The sequence below is a fragment of the Hylaeus anthracinus genome, unplaced genomic scaffold (genome assembly GCF_026225885.1).
Source record: "Hylaeus anthracinus isolate JK02 unplaced genomic scaffold, UHH_iyHylAnth1.0_haploid 11985, whole genome shotgun sequence".
NCBI classification, from domain to species: domain Eukaryota; kingdom Metazoa; phylum Arthropoda; class Insecta; order Hymenoptera; family Colletidae; genus Hylaeus; species Hylaeus anthracinus.
In genome coordinates, this window is record NW_026534333.1 from 9,311,916 (window position 1) to 9,335,087 (window position 23,172).

At 37.7% G+C, this 23,172-nt stretch overlaps 1 protein-coding gene across 1 annotated transcript; it reads right to left on the minus strand.

The window, feature by feature from the left end:
• Window positions 1-4,148: 4,148 nt before the first annotated feature.
• Window positions 4,149-22,758, minus strand: LOC128886538 (protein gooseberry-like). The gene is made up of 5 exons (XM_054141488.1): window positions 22,301-22,758; window positions 15,210-15,348; window positions 14,089-14,378; window positions 5,567-5,980; window positions 4,149-5,096 (listed from the first exon to the last, which is right to left on the minus strand). Exons 1-5 carry the CDS (start codon window positions 22,359-22,361, stop codon window positions 4,513-4,515), a joined length of 1,488 nt encoding a protein of 495 aa, XP_053997463.1. The 5' UTR covers window positions 22,362-22,758; the 3' UTR covers window positions 4,149-4,512.
• Between the last annotated feature and the right edge of the window lie 414 nt (window positions 22,759-23,172).

The following is a 23,172-nucleotide window of genomic DNA, read 5'->3' on the forward strand; positions in this document are numbered from 1 at the left end:
CGACAAGAACGTGGATAAACACAGCCTGGTATGTGTGTGCACCTTTTATCCCCAACGAGGGACGTTAAGGCATTCTCGATGGAGTGCAGAAACGCTCTTCAGGTACTCTTATGTGTATATTTGTGTTCCACGCTACGTGACCGCGTGTCTTCGTCGACCAGGCCATTCGCGACATTTCGCTTTTCTTTACTTTTTTCTTATCTTTGTTTCACAGCTTCTCAAAGAACGGCTTTATTCGATTTGTGTCTAAGTCGTCGCGACCAGGAACGTATATTTTAATTAGTGTTCAAATGGTATCACCACCAACGCTTAATAAAATCTGATTACCCCCATTCGTGGCCTAAGCTTTACAAGAGACGATGTAACACAAGAAATTACATTTAGTATACAAGAAATAAAAAATTTAGAATTGCGACCTTGAGTTTTACTTTGTTTACTAATGGAACGTTTAGCAAATAACGATATAAGTATCAAAATATAATGCGTATTAAGTGCAAGAATAAAAATCAATTTTAAAAGTATAGCCTTGTCATTCTTTCTAGTAAACCTGCTACTCAATTTATTATGCTAACCAACCAGCCTTAAGTAATGAATATGATGCATTATTGTTTCAGAGAAATGAGCAGTACCATAATTGTTAGGAGTTATAGTTTATTATTCATTACATTCATTGCATTCATATAATTCCGTATGCATAAGAGCATATAGGCAAGCTAATGGACCCGCGAATGGAATCGCCATCTAGCGGCGGGGTCCGAACTAAATTTTCACATCGCACGCATGTATATTATGTTTGTGTATGAACATGTATATTCACATTTTTTACTTTTTTCAATCGTACAATCAACTCCTTACATTCAAATTGTTAATCTTATTTAATTGTTCTTGTTGAAATAAATTATTTTGTTGATAAAGTTCGGTTTTATGTTCGTGTTTGTTATTCTTTTATGTGGAATCCCTACAAACAGTAAAAATGTGACGCCATCTCTCAGCGAACCCTCCAAGTTTGTCGTGAAATAGTTCCCAATTTGCGCCGCTAGATGGCGCTTTTCTTCGATATTTCTATTTATTTAAGAAACTAGGCATCAGACAATTATTAGTATACGAATCGATAATTATTAGTTAAAATATGGTAGTTAGAATGTAAAATTACATTTGAGTGTAGAGAATTGTAAAGAATTTATATTTTAAGTAATTTCATGTCGGTCGCGCCATCTAGCGCGAGGAGGTGGAAACTATTTCACGACAAACTTGGAGTGTTCACTGAGAGATGGCGCCACATTTTTCGATATTTCTATTTATTCAAAAAATGTAATATCAATTAATTATTAAAATACAAATCAACAATTAGATGTTGGCTTATGATACTCACGATGTAAAATTATATAAATATGCAGAAGAAAGTAAAGAAATGTGAATATACATGTACATACTGCATACATAATATACAAATATGTGTATGTGCAAATTTAGTTCGATCTCCGTCACTAGATGGCAATACCAATCGTGGGTCCATTAGCTTGCCTATATGCTCTTATGTATATGGAATAATAAATTATAACTGTTAACAATTATTTATTCACCGCCGTTGTATTTGGAAATATGTGATTGTAATGAATATAACGAATAACAAAGGATAATGAATAACAATTATAATGCTTCCCATTTCTCGAGGGTAAACAAATTTTTAATATGACAACAATTCTAGCTAATGCATCAAGAAAATGTCTACGATTACTTAGTCTTTTTAATATGACACTTTTTTCTTTTAAAACTTTATTTATAGATCGTGCGTAGCGAAATACAATACTATGAATATTTAATATGACATTCATTTGTTCACATTGGCTTCGGGTAATGCACATATGCGTCATTATATTAAAATGCACCGAGACAACCTATCGACAAATAAATAAACATAAATGGTGGAACTTTACTTCATAGTAATATAGTTTCATAATATACAAATGTTTCACGAATTAATTAGGTTTTGGGTTGAGTATTGCTGCACAGTGTACAGACAGATTTCCGATAATTATCTATAACGGAATTAAATGTTTGTTTACGGTTAATAAAATGACCATACAGTGTAAGAGTAAAATCTTTTAGGTCATCCTTGGGCTCTACAATCGCATGTGTTTCTCAGTAATTAGTGTTTTCCCCAGTTCGTATATTAACAATTTTATTCCTTATATTTTTTTAGATTCAAAAAATATTTTACACTTTTCCTCAAAATTCCTTTGCGAAAATTAATTAGAGAATGTCAGCAATAATGCTATTAAAAGAAAAATGCGAAATTGCCCTGTGCCCACGTGGTCCGACGCGAATGCGTCAGTAATAAACAGGAAAATTTGTCAAAAATTGGAATTGGACATTTACGATCGAACGAGTTGTATCTTCTATGACTCACAATTCATCGATTACCCTTATCTGATATTTAAACAACGATTCTTTAATTTTACAAATTTATAGTAACTTTTTGGAACATTCGTTCGGCAAATTAACATAATTGGTAACTGAGTATTAAATCACAATTAAACATATGATCAAATTATCAATTATTAGTTCATCGATAGTCGACAAATCGATTAACTCTAGTCACTTGACAAGAAATTTCTGCAGAAAAAGTTCCAAATAAAATTCGTTATCAAAATTGCAAACCTATCAACTACCTATTATTTACACGTTTAATTCATTTTTGGTCGCACTGTATACACACCAGAACATATTAGCGGAAGATTAAAAAGGAAAACCCGAAAACCATGAAGATAGGAAGAAAATATGTACACTATGTAATTAACTAACTACGGTATTAATTTAAGCTATACAAAGTAAGAGAATGTACAATTGTTACAAGTAAGAAACTCTCGCGTTATTTTTTACGACAGTCGCCTGCAAACTGTCTCCAAGTGTTGACAGCGTGCGCCAATCTTAACTTTAATATTTACATTTTCAGATTGCGCGAACATAGATACAATCACTGGACTCGTTCGTCCCCGAGGCTAGGAAGATTTTAAAAAGATTCATTATTCTAACTTTTATACAACGACGATGTTACATTATCGACCTAAATTTAAAACTTAAATACTTAATGGATTTATTGGCTTGGCTTGTTTCATTTTTGTAAGTCAAGCGTAACTGCTTGTATGTCCATTATGGTTCGCTCCTTTCTTTGCAGTTGTAAAGAGACTGTTTAAATTCTGTTAACGTGTAATTTAAATTTCGCATAAAATATTTTCAACGTTCCAATCTTAATCCTACTCCTATATGAAAAATTGAAACATGTGGTTACTAAAGAACGTTAATCAATTTGTAATTAATGAATGTATTTCCATTTTATCCTAATGAAAATACGATTATGACTTCGATTGAATTTACCACGTTTCCCAATTCTGGTAATCTTAATTTCTCTCATAAATGATTAAAATAAATAACTGTGCTAAAACGTACGTTTGCATTGCAATTTACAAAAAATTTGCATTTTTCAGTTCTGCAATCATTTGTTCGATGCAACATGCACGCAATTCCATTTTTAATTCTCTGTTGTTGCCGATGTCTCTCACAAAATGTTTAAATAAATAGCTACATCTACACACTGTCTATTTATCTACAACAAAAGACGATCTGGATAAGGACATTTCAATCTTGCATGCAGACAATACATGTATACATAGTCACCCTGCATACAGTAATCGAGAATTGCTAAGTATCTTTGTTTACATATCTGACGCTCTTTAACCCTCAATTGGTAGAATAAATTATTAATCGATTAAGTGATCATAATTACATCAATGCACCACGATACTTGCGATTGATATTTGCCATAATTATGGTCACGTACAGCCACATCTTCGGTAACATTCTATGGCAACAAATCGATATTTCGTATTAAGAATAATCAATCAAATAATTACGTGCCTCAGCTCTCTAAATTTTCATTAAACTTTATCGAAGAGTTTACAGTAGATTTAGTTCAGTCCAATTGCTTAAATTGTCTCTTTACGAATTTCACATCATTTCCTGATGTTGCCAATATTACTCGCGATTATTTTCTTTTATCTAAACGCTCTGCGATCTATATAATAAACCACTTGTACCATTCTCCCCTTGTACACTTATATTCTTCTTACAACTTCTTCTTACTCCCTATCCTCCCTTACTACTTGCAGCAAAGACTTCATCCCTTAAAGATACCTCAACTTAAAAATTAATTTCACCTACTCTGCTGAACTCCATCCAAAACGCCTCGATTATAGATACAATATACAAAGTTTCAAAGAGAGAAACAATTAAACAAATTTAACAGCTTAATTCATTTCAACTACATTCTACCAATTGAAGGTCCGAGCACGCGACTTTGAACGCTTAAAAAAAATGGCATGGCTTCAACATGCACAAGCCAAACCAGTTGGCAGTTGCATTTGAACATTTTTAAATCATGTCTAAGCCACTATGAACTTATTATCACTCAGCTTCGATAGCCTTCGATCTACCCCAAACATACACATCGCCTCAGTACCAACTGTAAAACGGTTGATGGGGTGCTGGTCTAGGGGGTTGTTGGAAACCTTGAGCGCCATAGTGGCTCGCAAAAGCTTGATGGGGGTGAGTGGGGTGCGCGTGAGGTTGTTGCAAGCTGGTAGGTGGACTAGGAAGTCCGACTCTTCCACCGCTGGTAATTGGAAGATTCCACGAGGGCGATGTGCTCCCTTGGCTACTCTGTTGTTGCTGTTGTTGCTGCTGCACCGGCGACACCGAGCTTATCGGTAGATCCGACGAGGTCAATTGGTCCGACGACTGGTTCGAATTGCCTGAATTCGGACCCATCATAGTCACCAACGAGTTGGGAGTCGGTGGAAGTTGGTGGCTGCTCGGCTGCTGGTAGCTTGACCCAGACGCAGGAGTCACGGGGGATCCCTGGTGGGTCATGTGGCTCATACTAGTCGACGATGTAGCTGGTAAAAGCGAGCTTGGGTAGGTAACCGACGGTGGCAGACCGTAACTCGGTGTAGAACCGACGGAAGAGGGTAGCCGGGCCGAATCTGGCGTCAGCTGATGAGACATCGTACTATGATGCGAAGCGTACAGCTCTGGAACTGTATAGAGAAATTTCAGTTGATTAAAAGGTTGAGGGACGGTAGGCTGAAGGAAGGTAAAGCGTTTGGGGATGCTTTGGATACACTGATAGAGGTAGCAGTGTTGGTGAAATGTCGAAACGCTTTTTCAGAAAGATATAGTTTGTATCTAGTGATGGGTATGAAGCTGGCTCAAGGAGGTTTTCAATTATGTTAAGCTCGAATGACTCGAAGAGTTTGGAGGATTTGATTTGCTTAAAAGTTTGCAAGTTGTTTTAAAACTAATCACTGCTTGTACATGGAACTTTGAAGATAAATAATATGAGAACTCAATATCGAATTTTGAAAACCTTGGACACTCGACAATGACAATTAACTCACTAGACGACATGAAAACACATCGCTATTTATACTTGGAAGATTCAAGTTGTACTAACAATGAGAACCCAAGCTCTAGAAGCCTCAAAATTCATCAATAAAAATTAACTCACCTTGACTGGACGAGAACGTGGTGTCTGGTAGGGACTGTCCGTGAGAATGGGGATGCGGATGACTCGGAGGAACCGTGGCGGCAGCATGAGGATGAGGTGCTCCTGGAGGATGAAGAACGTAAGAAGCCGTGGGATAGGCCACCGAGCTAACGTAACCACCAGAAGTGGTGGAAGACAGCTGCTTCCTCAGTCTTGCTCTTCTGTTACTGAACCAAACTTGAATCCTGGCTTCCGTTAATTTGGTCCTCTGCGCCAGTTCCTCTCTGGTGTAGATGTCTGGGTACTGGGTCCTCTCGAAGGCCCTCTCTAGCTCGTCCAGTTGGTGGGCAGTGAAGGTCGTTCTGCTTCTGCGTTGCTTCCTCTTCAGAGGAATTCCTGGCTCGCTCTCGCAGTCGGAACCGGAACTGGTCTTGCCTGGAGAAAGGAATTAACATCGAATGTTTATCAAAAATTTTCCTTTGATAACGAGGTACAATAATTCACATTTTCAAATGATCACTTTCATACTTTCATTCATTTCTTTTTCTTGTTGAAAGGACAAATCCTTCGTAGGCCAGATCCTTGTTATCGTAAAGAAATGTTAGACTAATAGGTAGATTTAATAATAATTCTTCACTGTACGATTTACAAATAAACTGTGCAAAATAAAGTTGACAAAATGGGAGAAATACGATTCGATATGTACTCCTTGAAGATCCTTTCTCGACTGATTCCCATTGAAACTCTCAACCGCGTCTTTCTCTTGAACTATTTACACTTACAGCACGCACTTTTACTTGTTCTTACAACTGGCAACCGATACCATAACATAAACATTTGTTCGATTTCATCCGCTCTCTTCCAAACATTCTCCGTTCACACTTTGTCATTTAAATACTAATTTCTCGTAGCTATATTCTAGTATGATGTATCCAGGAATCTGTACATTTGTTTGTAGTTATTAGCGTTGACTTTTCTTATTTTAATTTTCTGTCTACTTAGAAAGATGATTTTAGACCGCATAGAAGATGATTTTCTACATTAATATACAAGGTGGAAGAAAGAGTTAAGGAAAGAAAATGAATGGTTCAGAAAGTACTATATTTGTAGTAATATATAATCGGTGGAACAAGGACGGAGAGTCTTCTTTCGTCCTTCAATTCTTGTACGCAGTTTAAGTTAATTTACTGAAATTAAATCTAGAGTTAAACTTGACTATATATGTTAATATATATATATATGTTTGACTATGTATGTTACTATATATAAAAATGTACAAAGTCTCGTTTAAAAAAATTAATTTATTCTTCAGATCACCCACACCACCTACAAAAAAATTATTTACTCGTTTGTGTTCGAACACGTTTGTGTTAAAAATTCTATTCACTAAAAATAAATAGTTTTCTAGACAGAGTAATCAGCGCAGTGTCAATCAATTCTCAATAACGCAACAGTATTTATACAGCAATCATGATTTCGCAGGGCCAGATTCAAACGAGTAATACTTTGCTGCAACACTAACAATTAGATGCCTCTACTTCATGGCTGTTCATTTTTTCATAGTAACCGCGTCGTTAAACGATACAGCTCCTTAACGAGGCAGGAAAGAGCGATTCACAACGCTAAATTTCCTGCCTGTTTTGCGTTAACATTCCGCTGGTTATCAGGGCCGCGGAACACGTTGCGACGATACAACAGAAAGATAAAGAACGATGGGGTGCCAATACTAAGCGAACCAAATAACGGTGCCGTGTCTAACAGTTATTAATTCCTCAGGATCGATGGTGTCACATACCCAACCTCGTCTCTACGTGGGTGAACGCGGGTCCTGGTTTATGGTTTGTTTTGCCGTGCGAGAGTTCAAAAGGAACCGCTCCCTGGCTCGCTTTGTGGCGGTTATTTCACACTCGATTCGCAATCGATTCGTTTGCCACGCTCTTTTTCCTTTTCGTTTTTTTCGCGAATCACTCCCTCCGTATTGTTTTCGACGAGTATTGCAACGGGCTCGACCCTTTGGCCGATCATAAGTAAAGCGCGGATGTTTATGCAAATAATGTGGGATCAAGGGTTTTCAAATAATCGAGGTGTATAGGTGTGGCTTTTATGACAATTATTTCATTACGATCTTATGTCACAGTGAAAATTCGTTTGATTAAAAATCGATGTGTTTGCGACTGTTCGTTTAAGGAACTCTATTTTTTACAAAGATGGACTTACTACTTTCGTAATAAACGACTGCGAGTCGTTACTTTCGAATAAACGAATAAACTGCACTATTATATTTGGCTGTGACTGCTCATCTGTTTCATTCGATACCGAGATAGTTGACTAGAATGCTGCACCTAGCTCTGAATGTATAAGATCATCTATTTCATTCAGCTCTGAAAGAGTTGACTAGAATGCTGCACCTAGCTCTGAATGTATAAGCTCATCTATTTCATTCAGCTCTGAAAGAGTTGACTAGAATTCTGCACCTAGCTCTGGATGTATAAGCTCATTTGCATCATGCAATACTGAAAGAGTTGACTAGGATATTGGACCTAACTTAGAATTTATAAGCTCATTTATTTCATTCAATACTGAAAGAGTTGACTAGAATGTTGCACCTAGCTCCGAATGTATAAGTGCGTCTGTTTCATTTGATCTTGAAAGACTTAACTAGAATGTTGCACCCAGCTCAGAATGAACAAGCTGAAATGTTTCATTCAGCTTTGATAGAGCTGGCCATACCGCTGCATCTATAAAAGAAGCATTTAAATTGTTGTGTCTAGATCCAAAAGAGATCCTCGATCGTTTTACCCAGTTCTGAAAGAGCTAGCTTCCACATTCGATATTTTTCTCGCCTCACACTTACGCAGACAAGCCCTGCCACTTCGACAGAAGTAAATCAGAAATTCCTGGACCTGCCACTGTTTCTATTATTTTCCCCCTCGTGGCAGAGCGTTTCACCTCGTACGCGAACGGAATTCGAAAGGGGGTGAAACGCAAAAAGGCCAGACCGCTCACATTTTTAGATTACGGTAGATTCATCATCGCGACCGCGAACGCAGAAACGGACGACACACGCGTATAAAAAAGAAACAAGAAAAGAATGAAGCCTGTTTCTTCCGCCGATGGCCTCGGTTGCGTCTTGAAATTGTCGAGTGGCTTTACTCGGGCCGCGACTAATCGGCCGACGACGCCTGACGCCGGGACGCCCCGCGTTGATGCCCATTCGACACGGACTCTATTCCCGGACGGACCGTTTCTTCCTTTTCCTTTCTTGCATCGGCTCGTTTCAGACGTTCCGCAAGCTTCCGCGCTTCCCAACACCCTTTCCCCCTTCCTTCTCTTAATTACTATTATTGTTATTATCGCGGCGAATAAATCCTTTGGTCTCCCGGAACGCTTTGGTTGCGGAGAGAATTTACATGGATATTTTGGATTTACGAACGGATCTGGCAAGTTTCTGATTTTCTCGCAGGAAAAGTACGCGATATGAACTATTGAAATTCGGTTTATTTATTTGTACATATACGCGTAAGATCCTCTAAAATTTTCAACTGTCCAGGTCAATTTGTTTATGAATAACGTGAAATATTCTACGTCACGTCAAGCAGAACGGATTAAGTATGTTTATGTGGTTGGGTTCGCCCTGATGGTCAGGACAAATGGAAACTGTTTTTTTTTTTTTTTTTTTTTTATTCATTATGAATATGGTTGCAGCCTGAATTAGGGGAAAAGGGATTGAATGAAAATTGACAGAAGCGTTTTTTGTAGGTACGTAAAATTTGAATTCTATTCAAAATGAGAAAAACGAGAGAAAAATGCATTCGAAGATTCGTATTCAATCAGACTATACGAGTGACTTTTTGATAGAAATATTTAAAAAATCCTAAGGAACAAGAATATTAACACACGGAAATGTCTACATTTTAAAAAAAGAATACCTTCTATTTTTTCTGTAGTTTGTATTGCACTCCGACAGCTTCATTAACTCTGACAGGTAGATATTATGACAGTCCCACGTTTTTATAATTACTATAATTGTCACTATCGTAGCGAAGAAATCCTTTGGTGTACGGAATGCTTCAAGAATAGCCAAAGAAATTTTTCGTGAAGTATTTCAGTCTTGAGAAGGTATAAAAAAAAATTCTAACTGGATCTACAAATTTCTAAAGTTGAAATTTCAAATAGTTACGATACATAGATCATCGACACTTTAATGTTTCCAGGTGGAAACGATTATAAATCGTTTCTTTAGATGAAGTCATGTAAAGTTTTTTGGGTTTAAATTGTAGCAGAAGACGAACTGGGCAAAATTATAAAATCACGACAGAAATTGCATCTTTCACGGAACTAAGCGGTTCCTACCGGCTAGTAATTACCAAACTTTCGAACCCGATATTACCCCCGGGGGGTTGAAAGATTACCAGGTTGTCCGTTCTACGCGATTCTGCAACGTAGCTTGGAAGATATCGACGAAGACACGTCACACATGGTTTTTCTATTGAAGAAGAAACGAAGCAAGATGTCTTCTAAACTCTAATCAGATTTCACCTTGGTTAATGAAATCCTTCAATATTATTAATTAATTATAAATTGTTCATTTATAAACAATTGGTACATTTATGCCAAATTTGCAAAGAATTTGAAATTTGATATGGAATTCGTACGGCAATGAGATACTTGTTAATTTAAAAATTTTCGGAAATTTTTAATTCCTTAAATGTTGATTAAAATTCTAAAGCAATCGAGCAATTGGCAATTGCAACAGCAAAGAATTAATTGTTCCACGAAATCTGAGATCCACTTCTCAAATTTTTACTCTCGATTTAAAGTCTCTTCGGTTACAATTGAAATTTTTCTTTTCAATTAAATTTGAGATTAAGTGGAATCTATACCCGCCTTTTAACTTCAATTGCAATTGAGATTCATGTTTCGAATTGCAAGTGAAGTTAACCGCAAATAATTTGTCAACCACGTGATATATTGATTTGAAATATGAATGATCAATGTTGGAAAACTGGTTTAGATCAGGGTTCGATACAATTTTTTAACCTTGGCGAAGTTCATTTCTCTCAGTGAATTAAGACTGTAAGGTAAGAACTGTATTTCCTAGGTAGTTTGACAAATGCAAGCGTCCAATGGTCGGCGTCTTTTTAGGTTTCTCACCCCCTCCGTTGTTTTTGCCCTCCTCTTTTTGTTTGGAAAGGGCGGCCGACCATCGGGCTGATCGACTTACAAATCTACTGAGCAGTTTCGTCTCGTTTTGCTCTTTCATGTTTGCCGACGTGAATTTTCAAATGATCCCACGGCAGACCACCGCCGTCGGTACTAGTTTCATTCGTCTTCCCGTTGGGGGTGGAAACAACCCTCGATCCGTGAGAAACCTTTGATGTTTATCGCTACAGTTTACGAGTTCCTATATTTCTTCAAACAAATTCTGAACTTAAATAAACAGAAAGAAAGTGTAACCCTTTTCTAATAGAAATTCGAAATTACCGAATTAAATCTGGCATCGAAAATTTAAACAAAATATCATTTTCAATGTTCGTCTATTTGTGAATCTGTTCTAGCATTCATACATTCAAATCATCATAAATACGGTGACAGTATGACTATCATCATTTTATTTTAAAAATTTTAAAAAGAAATTTTTTTTATTAATTTTTTCTTATTTTCATTAATTTTCCCTGAAAGAAATGAAACAGGATCGTTCACCCAAAGGGTTTCTAGATCCTTTCGTGGATCCCTTCGCAGTAGACTCGCGCGCACCCGACTCGATACCACCTATCGAACTTTCGGTCGTGTGCACGTGGGCATGTACCGGGCGGCGAGAAAATTACAGACCCGGCGCCGGCTACCGACTGTTCGCCGCGGCGAACGAGAACCGGTAATTTCCAAGATCGAGAAACGCGAGGCTGATTAATGCGCGAGCATTTAATTTATTCATTCACCGTTTTTCAGATCCTGCTCGGATCCTTGGTGGTCTGACGGCCAGCTGATAGGGCGTGCCATGTATAGGCGATCATACGCGCCAATTTCGCTCGCTACTAAGTCCGACTTCGCAATTTTCCTATTCCCAATCGGTTTGCGGCTGTTACGTAGCGTTCCAGCTACTACCAGTACGTTCCACTACTTCTACTCGGTCGTGTTTGCGCTAACGGAATGGGAGTGGGTCATTTTGAATACGACTGCGGAAGTATTGAGTTGATTCATGCGATCGTGCAATTTTAATTTTGTTGCGCGAGGACACCGTTGAGAGACGAATTTTTAAGAGTCGCGGTACAGGACAAAGAGATACGTTTTTGTTCGTATTTCAGATATAGTGACACAAAAAAGTTATACAGTAAACTCCAAAAAGTTTCAGTGCACCGTGAAAATTTTCTTGTGGTCGTGCTGAATGAAATTCCGTTGCTAAACAGAATGTGGAAAACATGCATTATGTTTGCTTACGTTGTGCTACGTTGAAAAATTTAAAATTATCGGAATGTAAAATAGAATTAACGAGGAACTACTGTAACGATTATAATTTTGACAATTTTGAAATATATTAATGTAATTTGGTGAAATATTTCAAAAATATTAAGTAACAAAATGAATAATTTGAAACAGTTGTATCGTATTTTCATTTCGATTAAAATTTGCCAAGGTCTTCCACCGGGAGAAGAGAATATAAAAAGTGTATTATAGCGTGCAACGTTGCAAGCGTTCAGGCAGCATTCTATCGATCCTCGAGATCTCGCGAAACGCGCCAATTTTAAACTAAATCCTTCCCTCTCGGATCTTTCTTTCGCGGAGTTGTTTAAAAGATCAAAAAAATATGGGTGGAAACGGTGTTTCGCGGCAACTAAGAAACGCGTTTTCGAATCCTCCAGGATGATTAGAGTGCCGCGAATAAAAGTTTCAGCTTCGAATGGCGAATTAACTGCGAAGTACACCGCTAAGCTCCGCTTTTGATCTCCCTCGTAATTTACAGCGTTATAATTTTCCCTGGGATGGAGTATTACGTTGCACAGGATGCTGTTTTACTCTAATGGTTGCTTTTTATCGCGGACATTACGTTTTGCTGGTCAATTTTTCGCGTGAGCTGCCACGACGCACCGTGAAAATTTTTACAAAGCGACACGCGAGACGGGGTTGCGTGATATCTGACGCACTATGACGATTTTACGATTCGAAAACATTTATGGAGAGTGCATTTTGAGGAAGTGCCTAATTCGGTTTCGGACAAAAAATAGTTCCTGTTATATTTGGGTTTGGAATAGGATCGATTTCTTGATTATTAATACGTATGATTTGTTCTGTTTTCGTTATCTAGATTCAACTTTGGAGTATCGACTAATGTCTTCAAATATTTCTACCAAATTATATTAATTTCTAGATTAGAAATTAGTTTGGAACTAGTTCAAAAACTAGCACTAGAAATACGTGAACTACTTCAACATATTACATATTTTTATAACGTGAAGTTTCATGTCAAGAATGAACACGATTTTTTGCATAATTTTTTTTTTGCAGTGCAATACTAGTACTACAAATACGTGAATCAATGTCATTGTACATTGTCTATGATATCACTGTAATTACTAAAATGGACAAATACGTTTTTAGTTTTTCATTCGATTACATTTATTGAACTTGAAACGCGAAACAAATATTTTTAATAAATAACTCTCATATTCTACATCAGTTCGCAAAGAGGAGTTGCCTTTCCCGAATAGTTACAATTTTATCACCGTGAACAATCCCAATTAATTACAAAGTTCACTGAAACATAGGTGTTTTAATATCAGCGTAATTTCAGTGATTTACATAAATACGGGGAGCGAAATTCTGTAGCGAGAAAATTAGGTGTTGCAATAAAAAAAGATGGCCGATTCAATTTGGAGGGAACTCGGGTAACGAGAGCCTCCAGGACGAAATTACCAGCCGGTGTGTTGTTATAATCTAATTTTGCACGGTGGCGCTGTCACGAGAATATTTGCGAGAGGCTGATTCACTGATTCAGGTGGATCATCAATCTTGGTCAGAGCGGTCGAGAAAAGACACGAGACCGGCATGCTCTCGATCGAAAATGTTTTTGTCAAGATGTTCACGAAGCATCCCGGTATTTTAATACGCAATTTTACAGGTGAATTGAAACTAGAATGTTGAAAAAAAAAAATAATTCTTCCATCTCAATATATTACAAGCACTCGATTAAATAAAATACTGTTAACTTCTCTTGGAATAATACAATTTATTAGTGGTTTTCTAAAAGGGTATTTAGGACATTGTTTTTTAATAATAAACTACGCTTAGGTATCTAATTTAAGATAATTTTTGGTGTTTCGGTTCCTAATGTACAGTGGTTCTTTTCCAATGTTCACTTTAGTAACATTATGGGACCATGTTTTGTTTGCTTATATGTTCAGTAAAACACAATGAAATTTGGAAGACAACTCGTGATATATTTCTTTATAAACAATTTTTTAAAATACCACTCATTATAGGCCCTTTAGTGTTATGTTTCCTTGTTTCTATCAAAATAAACAATAATTCTTGAAAATCATATTTACCATCGCCAAGCTTCGTCTCGTCCTCTGGATCTCGTCCTCTGAGAAGCCTGGAAATCGCAGAGACGCTCGGAGCGCTGGTCCTGTCGCAAATTCCTTCCTTGATAAGTCTGTCACGAATTTCCCAGGAGAAAATACCCGGATTGTCGCGCTTGTATTCCTCGATCCTGGCCTCGACTTCCGGTGTGGCTACTCTCGGCTTGCTGCCGCCGATCACCCCTGGTCTGATACTTCCTGTTTCCTGGTATCGATTTAGAATCTTCGATACGCAACCGTGCGACACCCTCAATTGCCTGTTCGAGTGGAGAAATAATAATCGAGTATAATTCTTTTCAATCGTCAGAACTGAAATTGTAGAACGAGGTACGAGAAACTTTGCAGACTCGTTATAAAATACACTCATTGACGTCTTCGTTGCAATGGCACATGAATTTTAATATTATCTCTCCATGCAAATTAATTAATTTTTTAGAAATGTACGTTTCTTGAATTGTTACGTGTTTCTAGAGAAAATTAATGAAATTTGTCTGAAGATAGTTTGATAATAACGTGATATAGGTTATAAATGAGTATTTATAATAATGTCCTTGTCTTGAAACGTAGCATGATTTATAAAAAAAAAATTATGTTAATTCTTTACGTAAAACTTCAAGTTATAATAATATGCAATGTGTCGATATACGTTTAGATGATATTTTACACTAAGAGTACTTACTTAAGTTACTTACAATATTAAACTAAAACATTTTATTTACTCTGAAAAGATTAAAGGCTTAAAAAAGAAAAGGACACTATGTTAACTAAACATTTTTATTCGCATTCAGAAGAGAATACATTTCTTAAGCTTCCAGATTATATATTTTCATATTTCAAAGATAGAACCCCTAAGTAAAATATATTCCTTGGATCTTTTAAATACAAGAATATATGTACTGCTCTGAAGATTCAATAAATATACTGTCTTTCGAATAAAATAAAATTCACGCGTTAAAAAGGCAACTTAATCTCATTGTATTACTTTCTTCTTCATTTTATCGAGTTACTGCAGGCCTGAGAAGTTTCGCATCATCTCTCAACAACGCCCCGTGACTCGCGAATAACGTGTTCAGATATTGCTTGTTTACCTTGAAATAACGCAGGGCCTGACGCCCGCAGCAGCCATCTCGACGATTTTCAGACGTATGTGATTCGGTAGCGGGCGACCGTTTATAAAAACGCCACCGAGCTGATTGACGCGTCCCTGACCTGGAATCGATCCCAAATCTGCGACAGAAATTTGTCGAAATCAAAACAGGATACACTTAGCGGTCCATTCAAATTTTTCAAGGCAGATAAAAGTTTCAAATTTTAGATTTATTAAATAAAGGAATATCCTGGGGAAGGCGAGTCTTCCTTCTCGATACGAAGAAATGAAAACTAGCGTCACGTGTAAAATTTTGAAACGTACGACTTGCTGATAACGGAGAAAGGGTTTCTCGAAATTAAGGAAGAGATCACTTGCACCTTATTTCATATATGTATATGAGTTGGTAATGAGCTTTTTTAAAAAGAGGTTTAGAATTTTGTTTTTCAATAACAAGGTACTGCAGGTGTACGACACTTACGCGACGTGATCTATTAATGTGTTCTAGATTAATTTTGATTACGTGTACTTTCGTTTAAAATAAATTCCATACCACTTGTGTTTTATAATATGTATTACAAAATCCTGAAGCCCCTTTTGAAACATTTTTATAATACCAGAGATCTGCTGCATTAGTGTATGAAACCCATTATTTAAAAATGAGATCGATATTATCCTTACATATTTAAAAGAGCGGAGTGCTTTTTCCAAGATACTCATTTCTTTTCACTCTAAGAGCAATCTTACAGCTAACAATTATTCGATCAAATTCATTAATCGCATCTAAAAGAAAAAACATTTCTGTTCTTTACGAAAAAGCTATCGTTGCTCGAAATAAACAAATATTGACTACAAAAGGAAATCGTGAAAATTGCCTGGAGAGTTCCAGAGAAAAGAAAATAGCGAAAGAAAGTCTCTTTTCCACTGGATCCTTTACTTTGAACGATTTGGAAAGTATCCGGCGTTTTTCCAACGGAACGCAGGATCCATCGATCGAAGGCCGATTGCGAAACCGTGGATCCTTTTGTTTCCGCGCGCGAACGAGGCGAGAGAACAGTTACTCGGTGGAGAATAAAGAGAAACCTGGATTTATCGTTCCACCTTCGCCTCGACGTGTTTCCTGCTTGTCGAGGGGTAACAGGACGAAAGGGGGAAAGAGGAAGAAAGAGAGGTGGCCGAGATGGAGAGAGTTATTGGCTGGTGCACGGTCCCATAAATAACGATAAGACCAATGAATCTAAGGGTTTACGACGTACATAACACTGATAGCGTATAATTTGCTTGGCCGACTGAGATCTACGTCACGCGATCGCGATCCGAGCGAACTATTTACCTTGCCATATTCTATTTTTCTCCTTTTAATTGAAATCTCTGCACGCTCTTCGTTGTTTAGGGCTGCGATTATAGCGCCAAACCAATCGCGCTAACTAAAAGCAGTTTAACGAATGATAGCGATGCCAGTGATAAAATCTCCACTTCAAAGAAATGATGATTTTTTTTTTTTTATAATTATGAACCATAAAGGATATGGTAGAATCGTTGGAAATGTTATCATTTCTGAAGCTCTATAACAGCGTGACAGTAGAATGAAACAGTTTCTTTATCAAGAAATGTATTGTCCTATTTGTTATTACAGTGTCAAGGGGCATTGAAATCGGTGACATTTTGGTAAAATAACGTGTGCTCTTGCTTGTCTGTTGTAGATTTGTTTTTTATATTTAGTCAGCACAAACGTCGAACGCTTTCGATCCAAAACCAAAAAGTACAACATTATGAGCTACAGAAATACAATTTGCCTTATGAATAACTATTATGAGCTACCAAAATAAATGTTTCTCATTAGCAATTAATATTAACGACAAAAATAAAATTTCCCTGATATTTATTGATAACTAAAAGACTCACTAAGGCGTTATTTCTAACGAAAACGTTTAACAATCCATTCGTTTAATCGTGTGCTTTGCAATGACGTTTCTTTAATCACGCACTTTTTTTTTTAAACATTTTCTTTATACTTCACGATTACTATCCATAACTGTAACGACAAACAAGTTGTTGTCAATGATATCATATGTACAAATTTTATGAATAACTGTTATTGCATGTGCCTGTATTTTACATCTTGGAAAGTTCTTGGCATCTTCTCGATGTCTGCTTTCGGATCTTTGACATCGTTCCTTTGCGATTGGACTTCGGGTTCTTAATTTCCTGATCCACGTTTTCATTTTCCAATTTCGATCCACCGAGTTTCCTGTTCTCGTGGACCGGTTCCGCTGTCGGACCTAGATCTACTTTCGAGCGGCAACAAGTTTTTCATTTCCCCCGAAAGCCTTGAAACTAACAATAAGCTAAAAACATGGCTGGTAATTCGAACGTAACAGAGCCGTTCTTTTTTTGGCTGCGTGCAGTGGCAGACTCCCAACTAGTCGTGACAAATATTACGGTAACTGGATCGATCGCGATCGAGGCGAGCAAAAAGCATCCGACGCGAGTGTGAATCATTTTTGTGACACAGTAGCGAGAGGAAAAACGGTGTCTCCCGACGACAATGAAGACGGACTGATCGCCGGTGCGTAACGTTATGAAAACGAGAATATGGAATTATTGCTTGTCGCTCGATGCTGCACGATCTATGCGATCCATTCACTTCGCAGTCATTAATCACGTGAAATCGGAATTTAAAAAATATTCACACGGTCGCTCGCCATCGAGCAATTACATTTTTTTTTCGCGATCTTTGCAACCATGTTGCGGTTTTTGTCGCGCGATCGATTTTTATTGAATACTAAAAGCAAGGCAATGTGCTCAATCTTTTTTGTCGAGAGGTTTGTGGAATAATGAACTGGATGAATGATAGTTTGTTTTTGGTGCGATCCAGAAATATACTTTTAGAGGATACGATCTAACAATAGAATTCAAATTGTAATGTTTTTCGTGGAAAACTTGTATGACTTGAACGTCGACATAGGAATGAATGACAACCTTCTATTGTGTTTTTATTATGAAAAATGTTGTGTAAAATTATTAAAATTTCTAGTCAATGCATACACGCTCCTCTTTCATTGGTCTTGTTAAAAAAGAAATATTTCCCGTCTCTTATCCCGAATAAAAGCAGTCGTTGATATAGTTGAAGCATCGATAAGAAATGGTTGAAACTACTACTAATCGATACAAAAATTCGCCACCTTCATCGTGACTTACAACGAAAGAAATGTTTCCCTCCTTTCACCGACTCTATCGCTTGAGCTCTTCGAGAGGAAGCCCTGCCTAATTCGGATCGTCTTCGTTGAACATTGCAACTGATTAGAAACTGACCGGTTTCCCACGCCGATTCGCGAGAAATCGTGTCACCTTGACGCCGGAAGAAGAACGAACCAAAGAACAAACCAAACGGCGAATCGTTCACGTAACCAAAATGGAGATGGAAAAAAGTAGGCGAGAGCGGCGGATAAAAATAAGTAAGCGAAACGGTGATTTCAATTGCGCAGAATCCGTGGTCGGTTGCATAACCGGAGTTATGCACCGGCTCGAGTGCACCCGACGGCCCGGAAAACGCAGAACCGCGATAATGCTCACAGCCTTTTTTTTTCAAACCATCTGGACTCGAGAGAACTGTTGCTAATTGTTTCGCTAATTCGTTTGATTTTTCTCTCGAGGCGAGTTTCAAGATTGCTTTCACATTTATATTGTGATATTTAAGAGAGACTCTGCATATTGTTAAAGCTTGAAATGCTGCAGATAGTCCTGTTTGCTTTGTAAATGGTAAATAATATAAACGGTATCGAAGATTAATGTTTCAAGGAGTATTCAATTAATTCTGTTTCATTCTTAAATATATATATGTATATATGTATATATGATTTAATTACTATATACTTATTCATTCAGATTAAATTAAATTTTCTTTATTATAATGATATTATCCATCTTTCTGTACCAATTATTTTAATTGAAAAATATCAAGATGTCTGGATAATGGGAGTTTTGAATTTTAAACTGCTCGATTTTCCAAATTGTTATAACCTTTCACTAACACAATCCCTGAAGGGATTAAGTAACGAACGATTCTAATTGCCATTGTAATTCTAATTGCCCTGATTGATTACCATCGTAAATTCATTCGGTAGTTCTAACACCGTTCACCGCGAGATTTCAAATTTAATTAACGTTAAAATCGTAGGAAACTGTTAATCGCCAGTGCCACGGGGAACAATTAAAATAAAAATTTGAAAGTCTCCGCTCGAGCCACCTCTGCAATTAACGTTCGATAAAGGAAAGCAACCTCTGATAAATTAATCGAGATTTTTCGCTACCTGTTCTCACGCCGCGGCGTCTCAACATTCAGTAAAATAATTAACTATAGCCGATGCAAAGTGCAACGCGCGTAATTGCGAGAAACGCGCCCGCAACATTATCAATCTTCCAGGAATATTTAATTACACGTTCCCCGAGCGTTAAACGCTTCCATTTTGCATACAAGTCCTACAAACGATTCGTTGACTAATTGTCGGTTGCAATTAAACTTGCGCGCCCGACGCGTAATGTCGGACAGTGACAAATGATGATCCATGAAGCGCGTAAGCAACAAATGGAAAATGCAAAATTCCCAGACGGAATCCCCATTTGCATTAGAATTGCGTCTAACATCGTTTCCAATCTGTCTAATTATCGTACCTTATTGCCTCGGGTATAATTACTCCGACGCAGTGTTTACCATTATTCGCTGTGTTAATTATTTCGCTTAGCCGATTTCATTCTTGGAATTTTCGACGATTTTTAGATGCGTTGTTTATAGAGATACAAGAACCCGAGTACACAAACAAGATATTAGCTATGGCTGTCGTAAAGGCTAATTGATTGATTAATTTATTCGTTATTTTTTCTGATACCGTTTATGAGAAACACACGTCAGTGTGAAAAATATGTATGGTCCAGCAGAATCTCAATTATTCAGATAATCGAGTGATTAAGTTTATATCGATAGAACTGAATAGAATTAAACAGAAATACAAATTATTTAAATAGAAATTGTACAATTCTCTTCGGTCTTTGATTACATTTACTTGAACCAAAACATTTTGGAACAATAATGATCGAATAAGAAACTTAGCAGTAGAAGGGTTGAAATTAAGAGTTCATTCGTTCCTGGATAGATCTACTCCTGAATATTATTCGCAATATTAATAAAATGTTCTGCTAACTATTTTTTAACCGTCTGTTTAATTTTTCTTAAGACCTTCGCGATCAGGTAGGCACGGAAAATTGTCTCGAAGGAAAAGTATCGAAATTTATGGGGCAATAAAAGAAAGGTCGCGGAGTCTTTTTTCGAAACTTTCGAGTAGAACCGCTCATGAGGTCGGCATCGAAAATTTTCCGGTAACGAAAGTCAACAATACCGAACAAATTCAACGATTACACGGTCGATTTTCGATTTCTGGATAATCAACGAGAAAAAGCCTCGACAGTGAATTCCAAATAATTCTCTAATCAGCTGGTTGACCACTGATTTAAATTAGATGATTCTAACTGGCGACAATTTCAACAATACCTATCTTTCTTGTTTTTCGTTAATGCCACGAAAATAAATAAATTTATAATAATAACTCTTATGATCATTAGCTTAGGAGTAGCTTTAATCTACAGCAGTCTAAATGGGTATTAATATCTGCCGATTAAATGTTGATAAAATAATGTATAAAGTAATGTAATAAATCCTCTCAAGTAATGTTTCAAGCAAGTAAGTAGAAAATTTTATGAACTGGAAATTTTAAAAAGGCTAAGAATCCACGTAACACTAGCAGTATAAGTGATCTCAAATATATAAATTTTTGGACAATTAACTCTTATGGATAAGATCAAATAATCTAATAGATCTATTACCTGTCGATGTTATTTTTTATTTTACATCGCATGCAGTTAGTAGAAACGTGCTTATCGGGTACATATATTCTTAAGTGGCACGATATAGCGTAGCACAACATGTTAAATGCAAAAATGTTGTGCAGGATATTTGCAGTCGATCCGAACAAGTTTTTTCTTGCCAAAAAAAAAGTCTGAAAGCGAGGAGCACCTCTTCGAGTTTTCTCAAAGCGACGGCAAAAGCTCCACGAGAAATGTACCTCATTATTTATGGCGGTCATTAATGGCAATGTTCCGGTCTTCCCGGGTCAGGTAAGGTTATATATCAATGCTCCGTTTAAAATCTTAAGGATATCCTGTCGGTAGAGTCTGGAAGATCTTCTTGCCACCGGGCCGGTTGTAAAATTTTGATTTCCGAATGGTCCCCGACGGGATATTGCACAATACTAATGCGATCTGCCATTTCCTCAGCTTCTTGACGTTCCTATCCCTTTCAATTTTCTCAAATTTTTTTGTGACATTTCTTTTACTAATTTTTATTGCTTGCAAGCTCTCGTAGGATCATTACGAGTTTCTTAATATGTCAATTGAAACTTCTTTCAAGGAAGCAATTTTACTAGGTTCTCCACTGGTGTTAATTTAAAAAAAGACACTTTAAAATTCAAATGGAAGAATATTACTGGAACTAGTTGAATTTGTTTCTAATATAGAAGCTTTAATTTCGTCAAAAATTGATTTTGCTTTACTAATTATTTAACAAGTATTAGTACTAACTTCTAACTACCTCGCAGTGCAAGAGGCCATTTTCTAGGTTCTCCACTGGTGTTTTAAAAAAGGACACTTTGACATTCAAATGGAAGAATATTACTGGACCCAGTTGAATTTGTTTCTAATACACCAGCTTTAATTCGTCATAAATTTATTTAGCTTCACTAAAATTATTTAACAGGTATTAATACTAACTTCTAACTACCTCGCAGTGCAAGAGGCCATTTTCTAGATTCTCCACTGATGTTTTAAAAAAGAACACTTTGTAATTCGGATACATAACTAAACCAAGCACAACTCGTCTCTACATATTTATACAGAAACCTAAATGCTCCCAATTTCAGCTATCTCCAACCTAGTTGCAAGTAACTCTAAATTACCTAGTTACTAAAACCAAGCCTGGCATCTCTAAGAAGTGCATTCTTACAATCTAACGCTACCTAAGAGCCCATCGCAGCCTCTCACCTTGAAAGGGGTATCCAGTGAAGCAGGGTCGCATCATCGAAAAGTTAGTGGTCACCGTCATCTCAACGCGTTCGCGCCCACCGGTGTTTCGCTCACAAAACGCCACAAACGCTGTCACAGCACTGTTTCTACGTTCCGAGAAGCGTTCACCAAACCGAGTAACCACCAGTCCGAGGGAGACACTGATCGAAGCGGGCGCTCGTTGGAGAACCGAACAGAGATACCGTATCGGAGAGTGAACACGCTATATCCAATGACGACCGATCTCTGCTCTCGGGACCACGCTGTCGAGGAACTGTCACTCCGAATCTCCAGGATTAGTCACTTGTTCGCGCCACGCTGTTCAGGATCTGTCTGCACGCGATCCAATCCCGTTCGAGTCTCCTGTCCTTGGACCGCGGCCAGACACCTGTGCCCTCGAAACCGTAGCCTTTCGACAACTTGTCTGAACCTCGACAGATCGGCTTCCTGATCCTGACTAGCCTCCACTACCACTCGGCACCGAGGTAACTAACGCTTGGCCACTCCCATCGCGCGGTTCCTGAGACCAACCGATGGTGGGGCAACTGGCAGCGACGGTAGCTGAAGCTGGCCTGTGTTAGCCAGCGAGGATAACGTGCTCCAGCCGCGTTTCTACCTGTTTCCCCGGCATCGTGCGACCAATCCATGCTCCGAAACGTTCTCCATGTCGCGCCCCTAACGGCACGCCCAGCCGCGCATGAGTGGTAGCCTGCGGGGGAGGCCTGTGGAGACCATGCTGTCGTTGGGACGAATGCTCCTTTTTCTGGGTGCGCTTTGGTGGAAGGGGGAACCGACGAGATGCCACGTTTTTGGCGCGCTATTTTGCGAGCAGGGCTTCTTGGGAGGGTAAC

Bases quoted from the DNA above. Each gene is read 5' to 3' on its own strand.
- LOC128886538 (XM_054141488.1), bottom strand. From the start codon at position 22,361: ATGACGGTGACCACTAACTTTTCGATGATGCGACCCTGCTTCACTGGA. The intron at 15,349-22,300 runs GTGAGAGGCTGC...TTTCTGTCGCAG, and splicing joins CACTGGATACCCCTTTCAAG to ATTTGGGATCGATTCCAGGT. The intron at 5,981-14,088 runs GTAAATATGATT...TCCTTTCTCCAG, and splicing joins CGAGACGAAGCTTGGCGATG to GCAAGACCAGTTCCGGTTCC.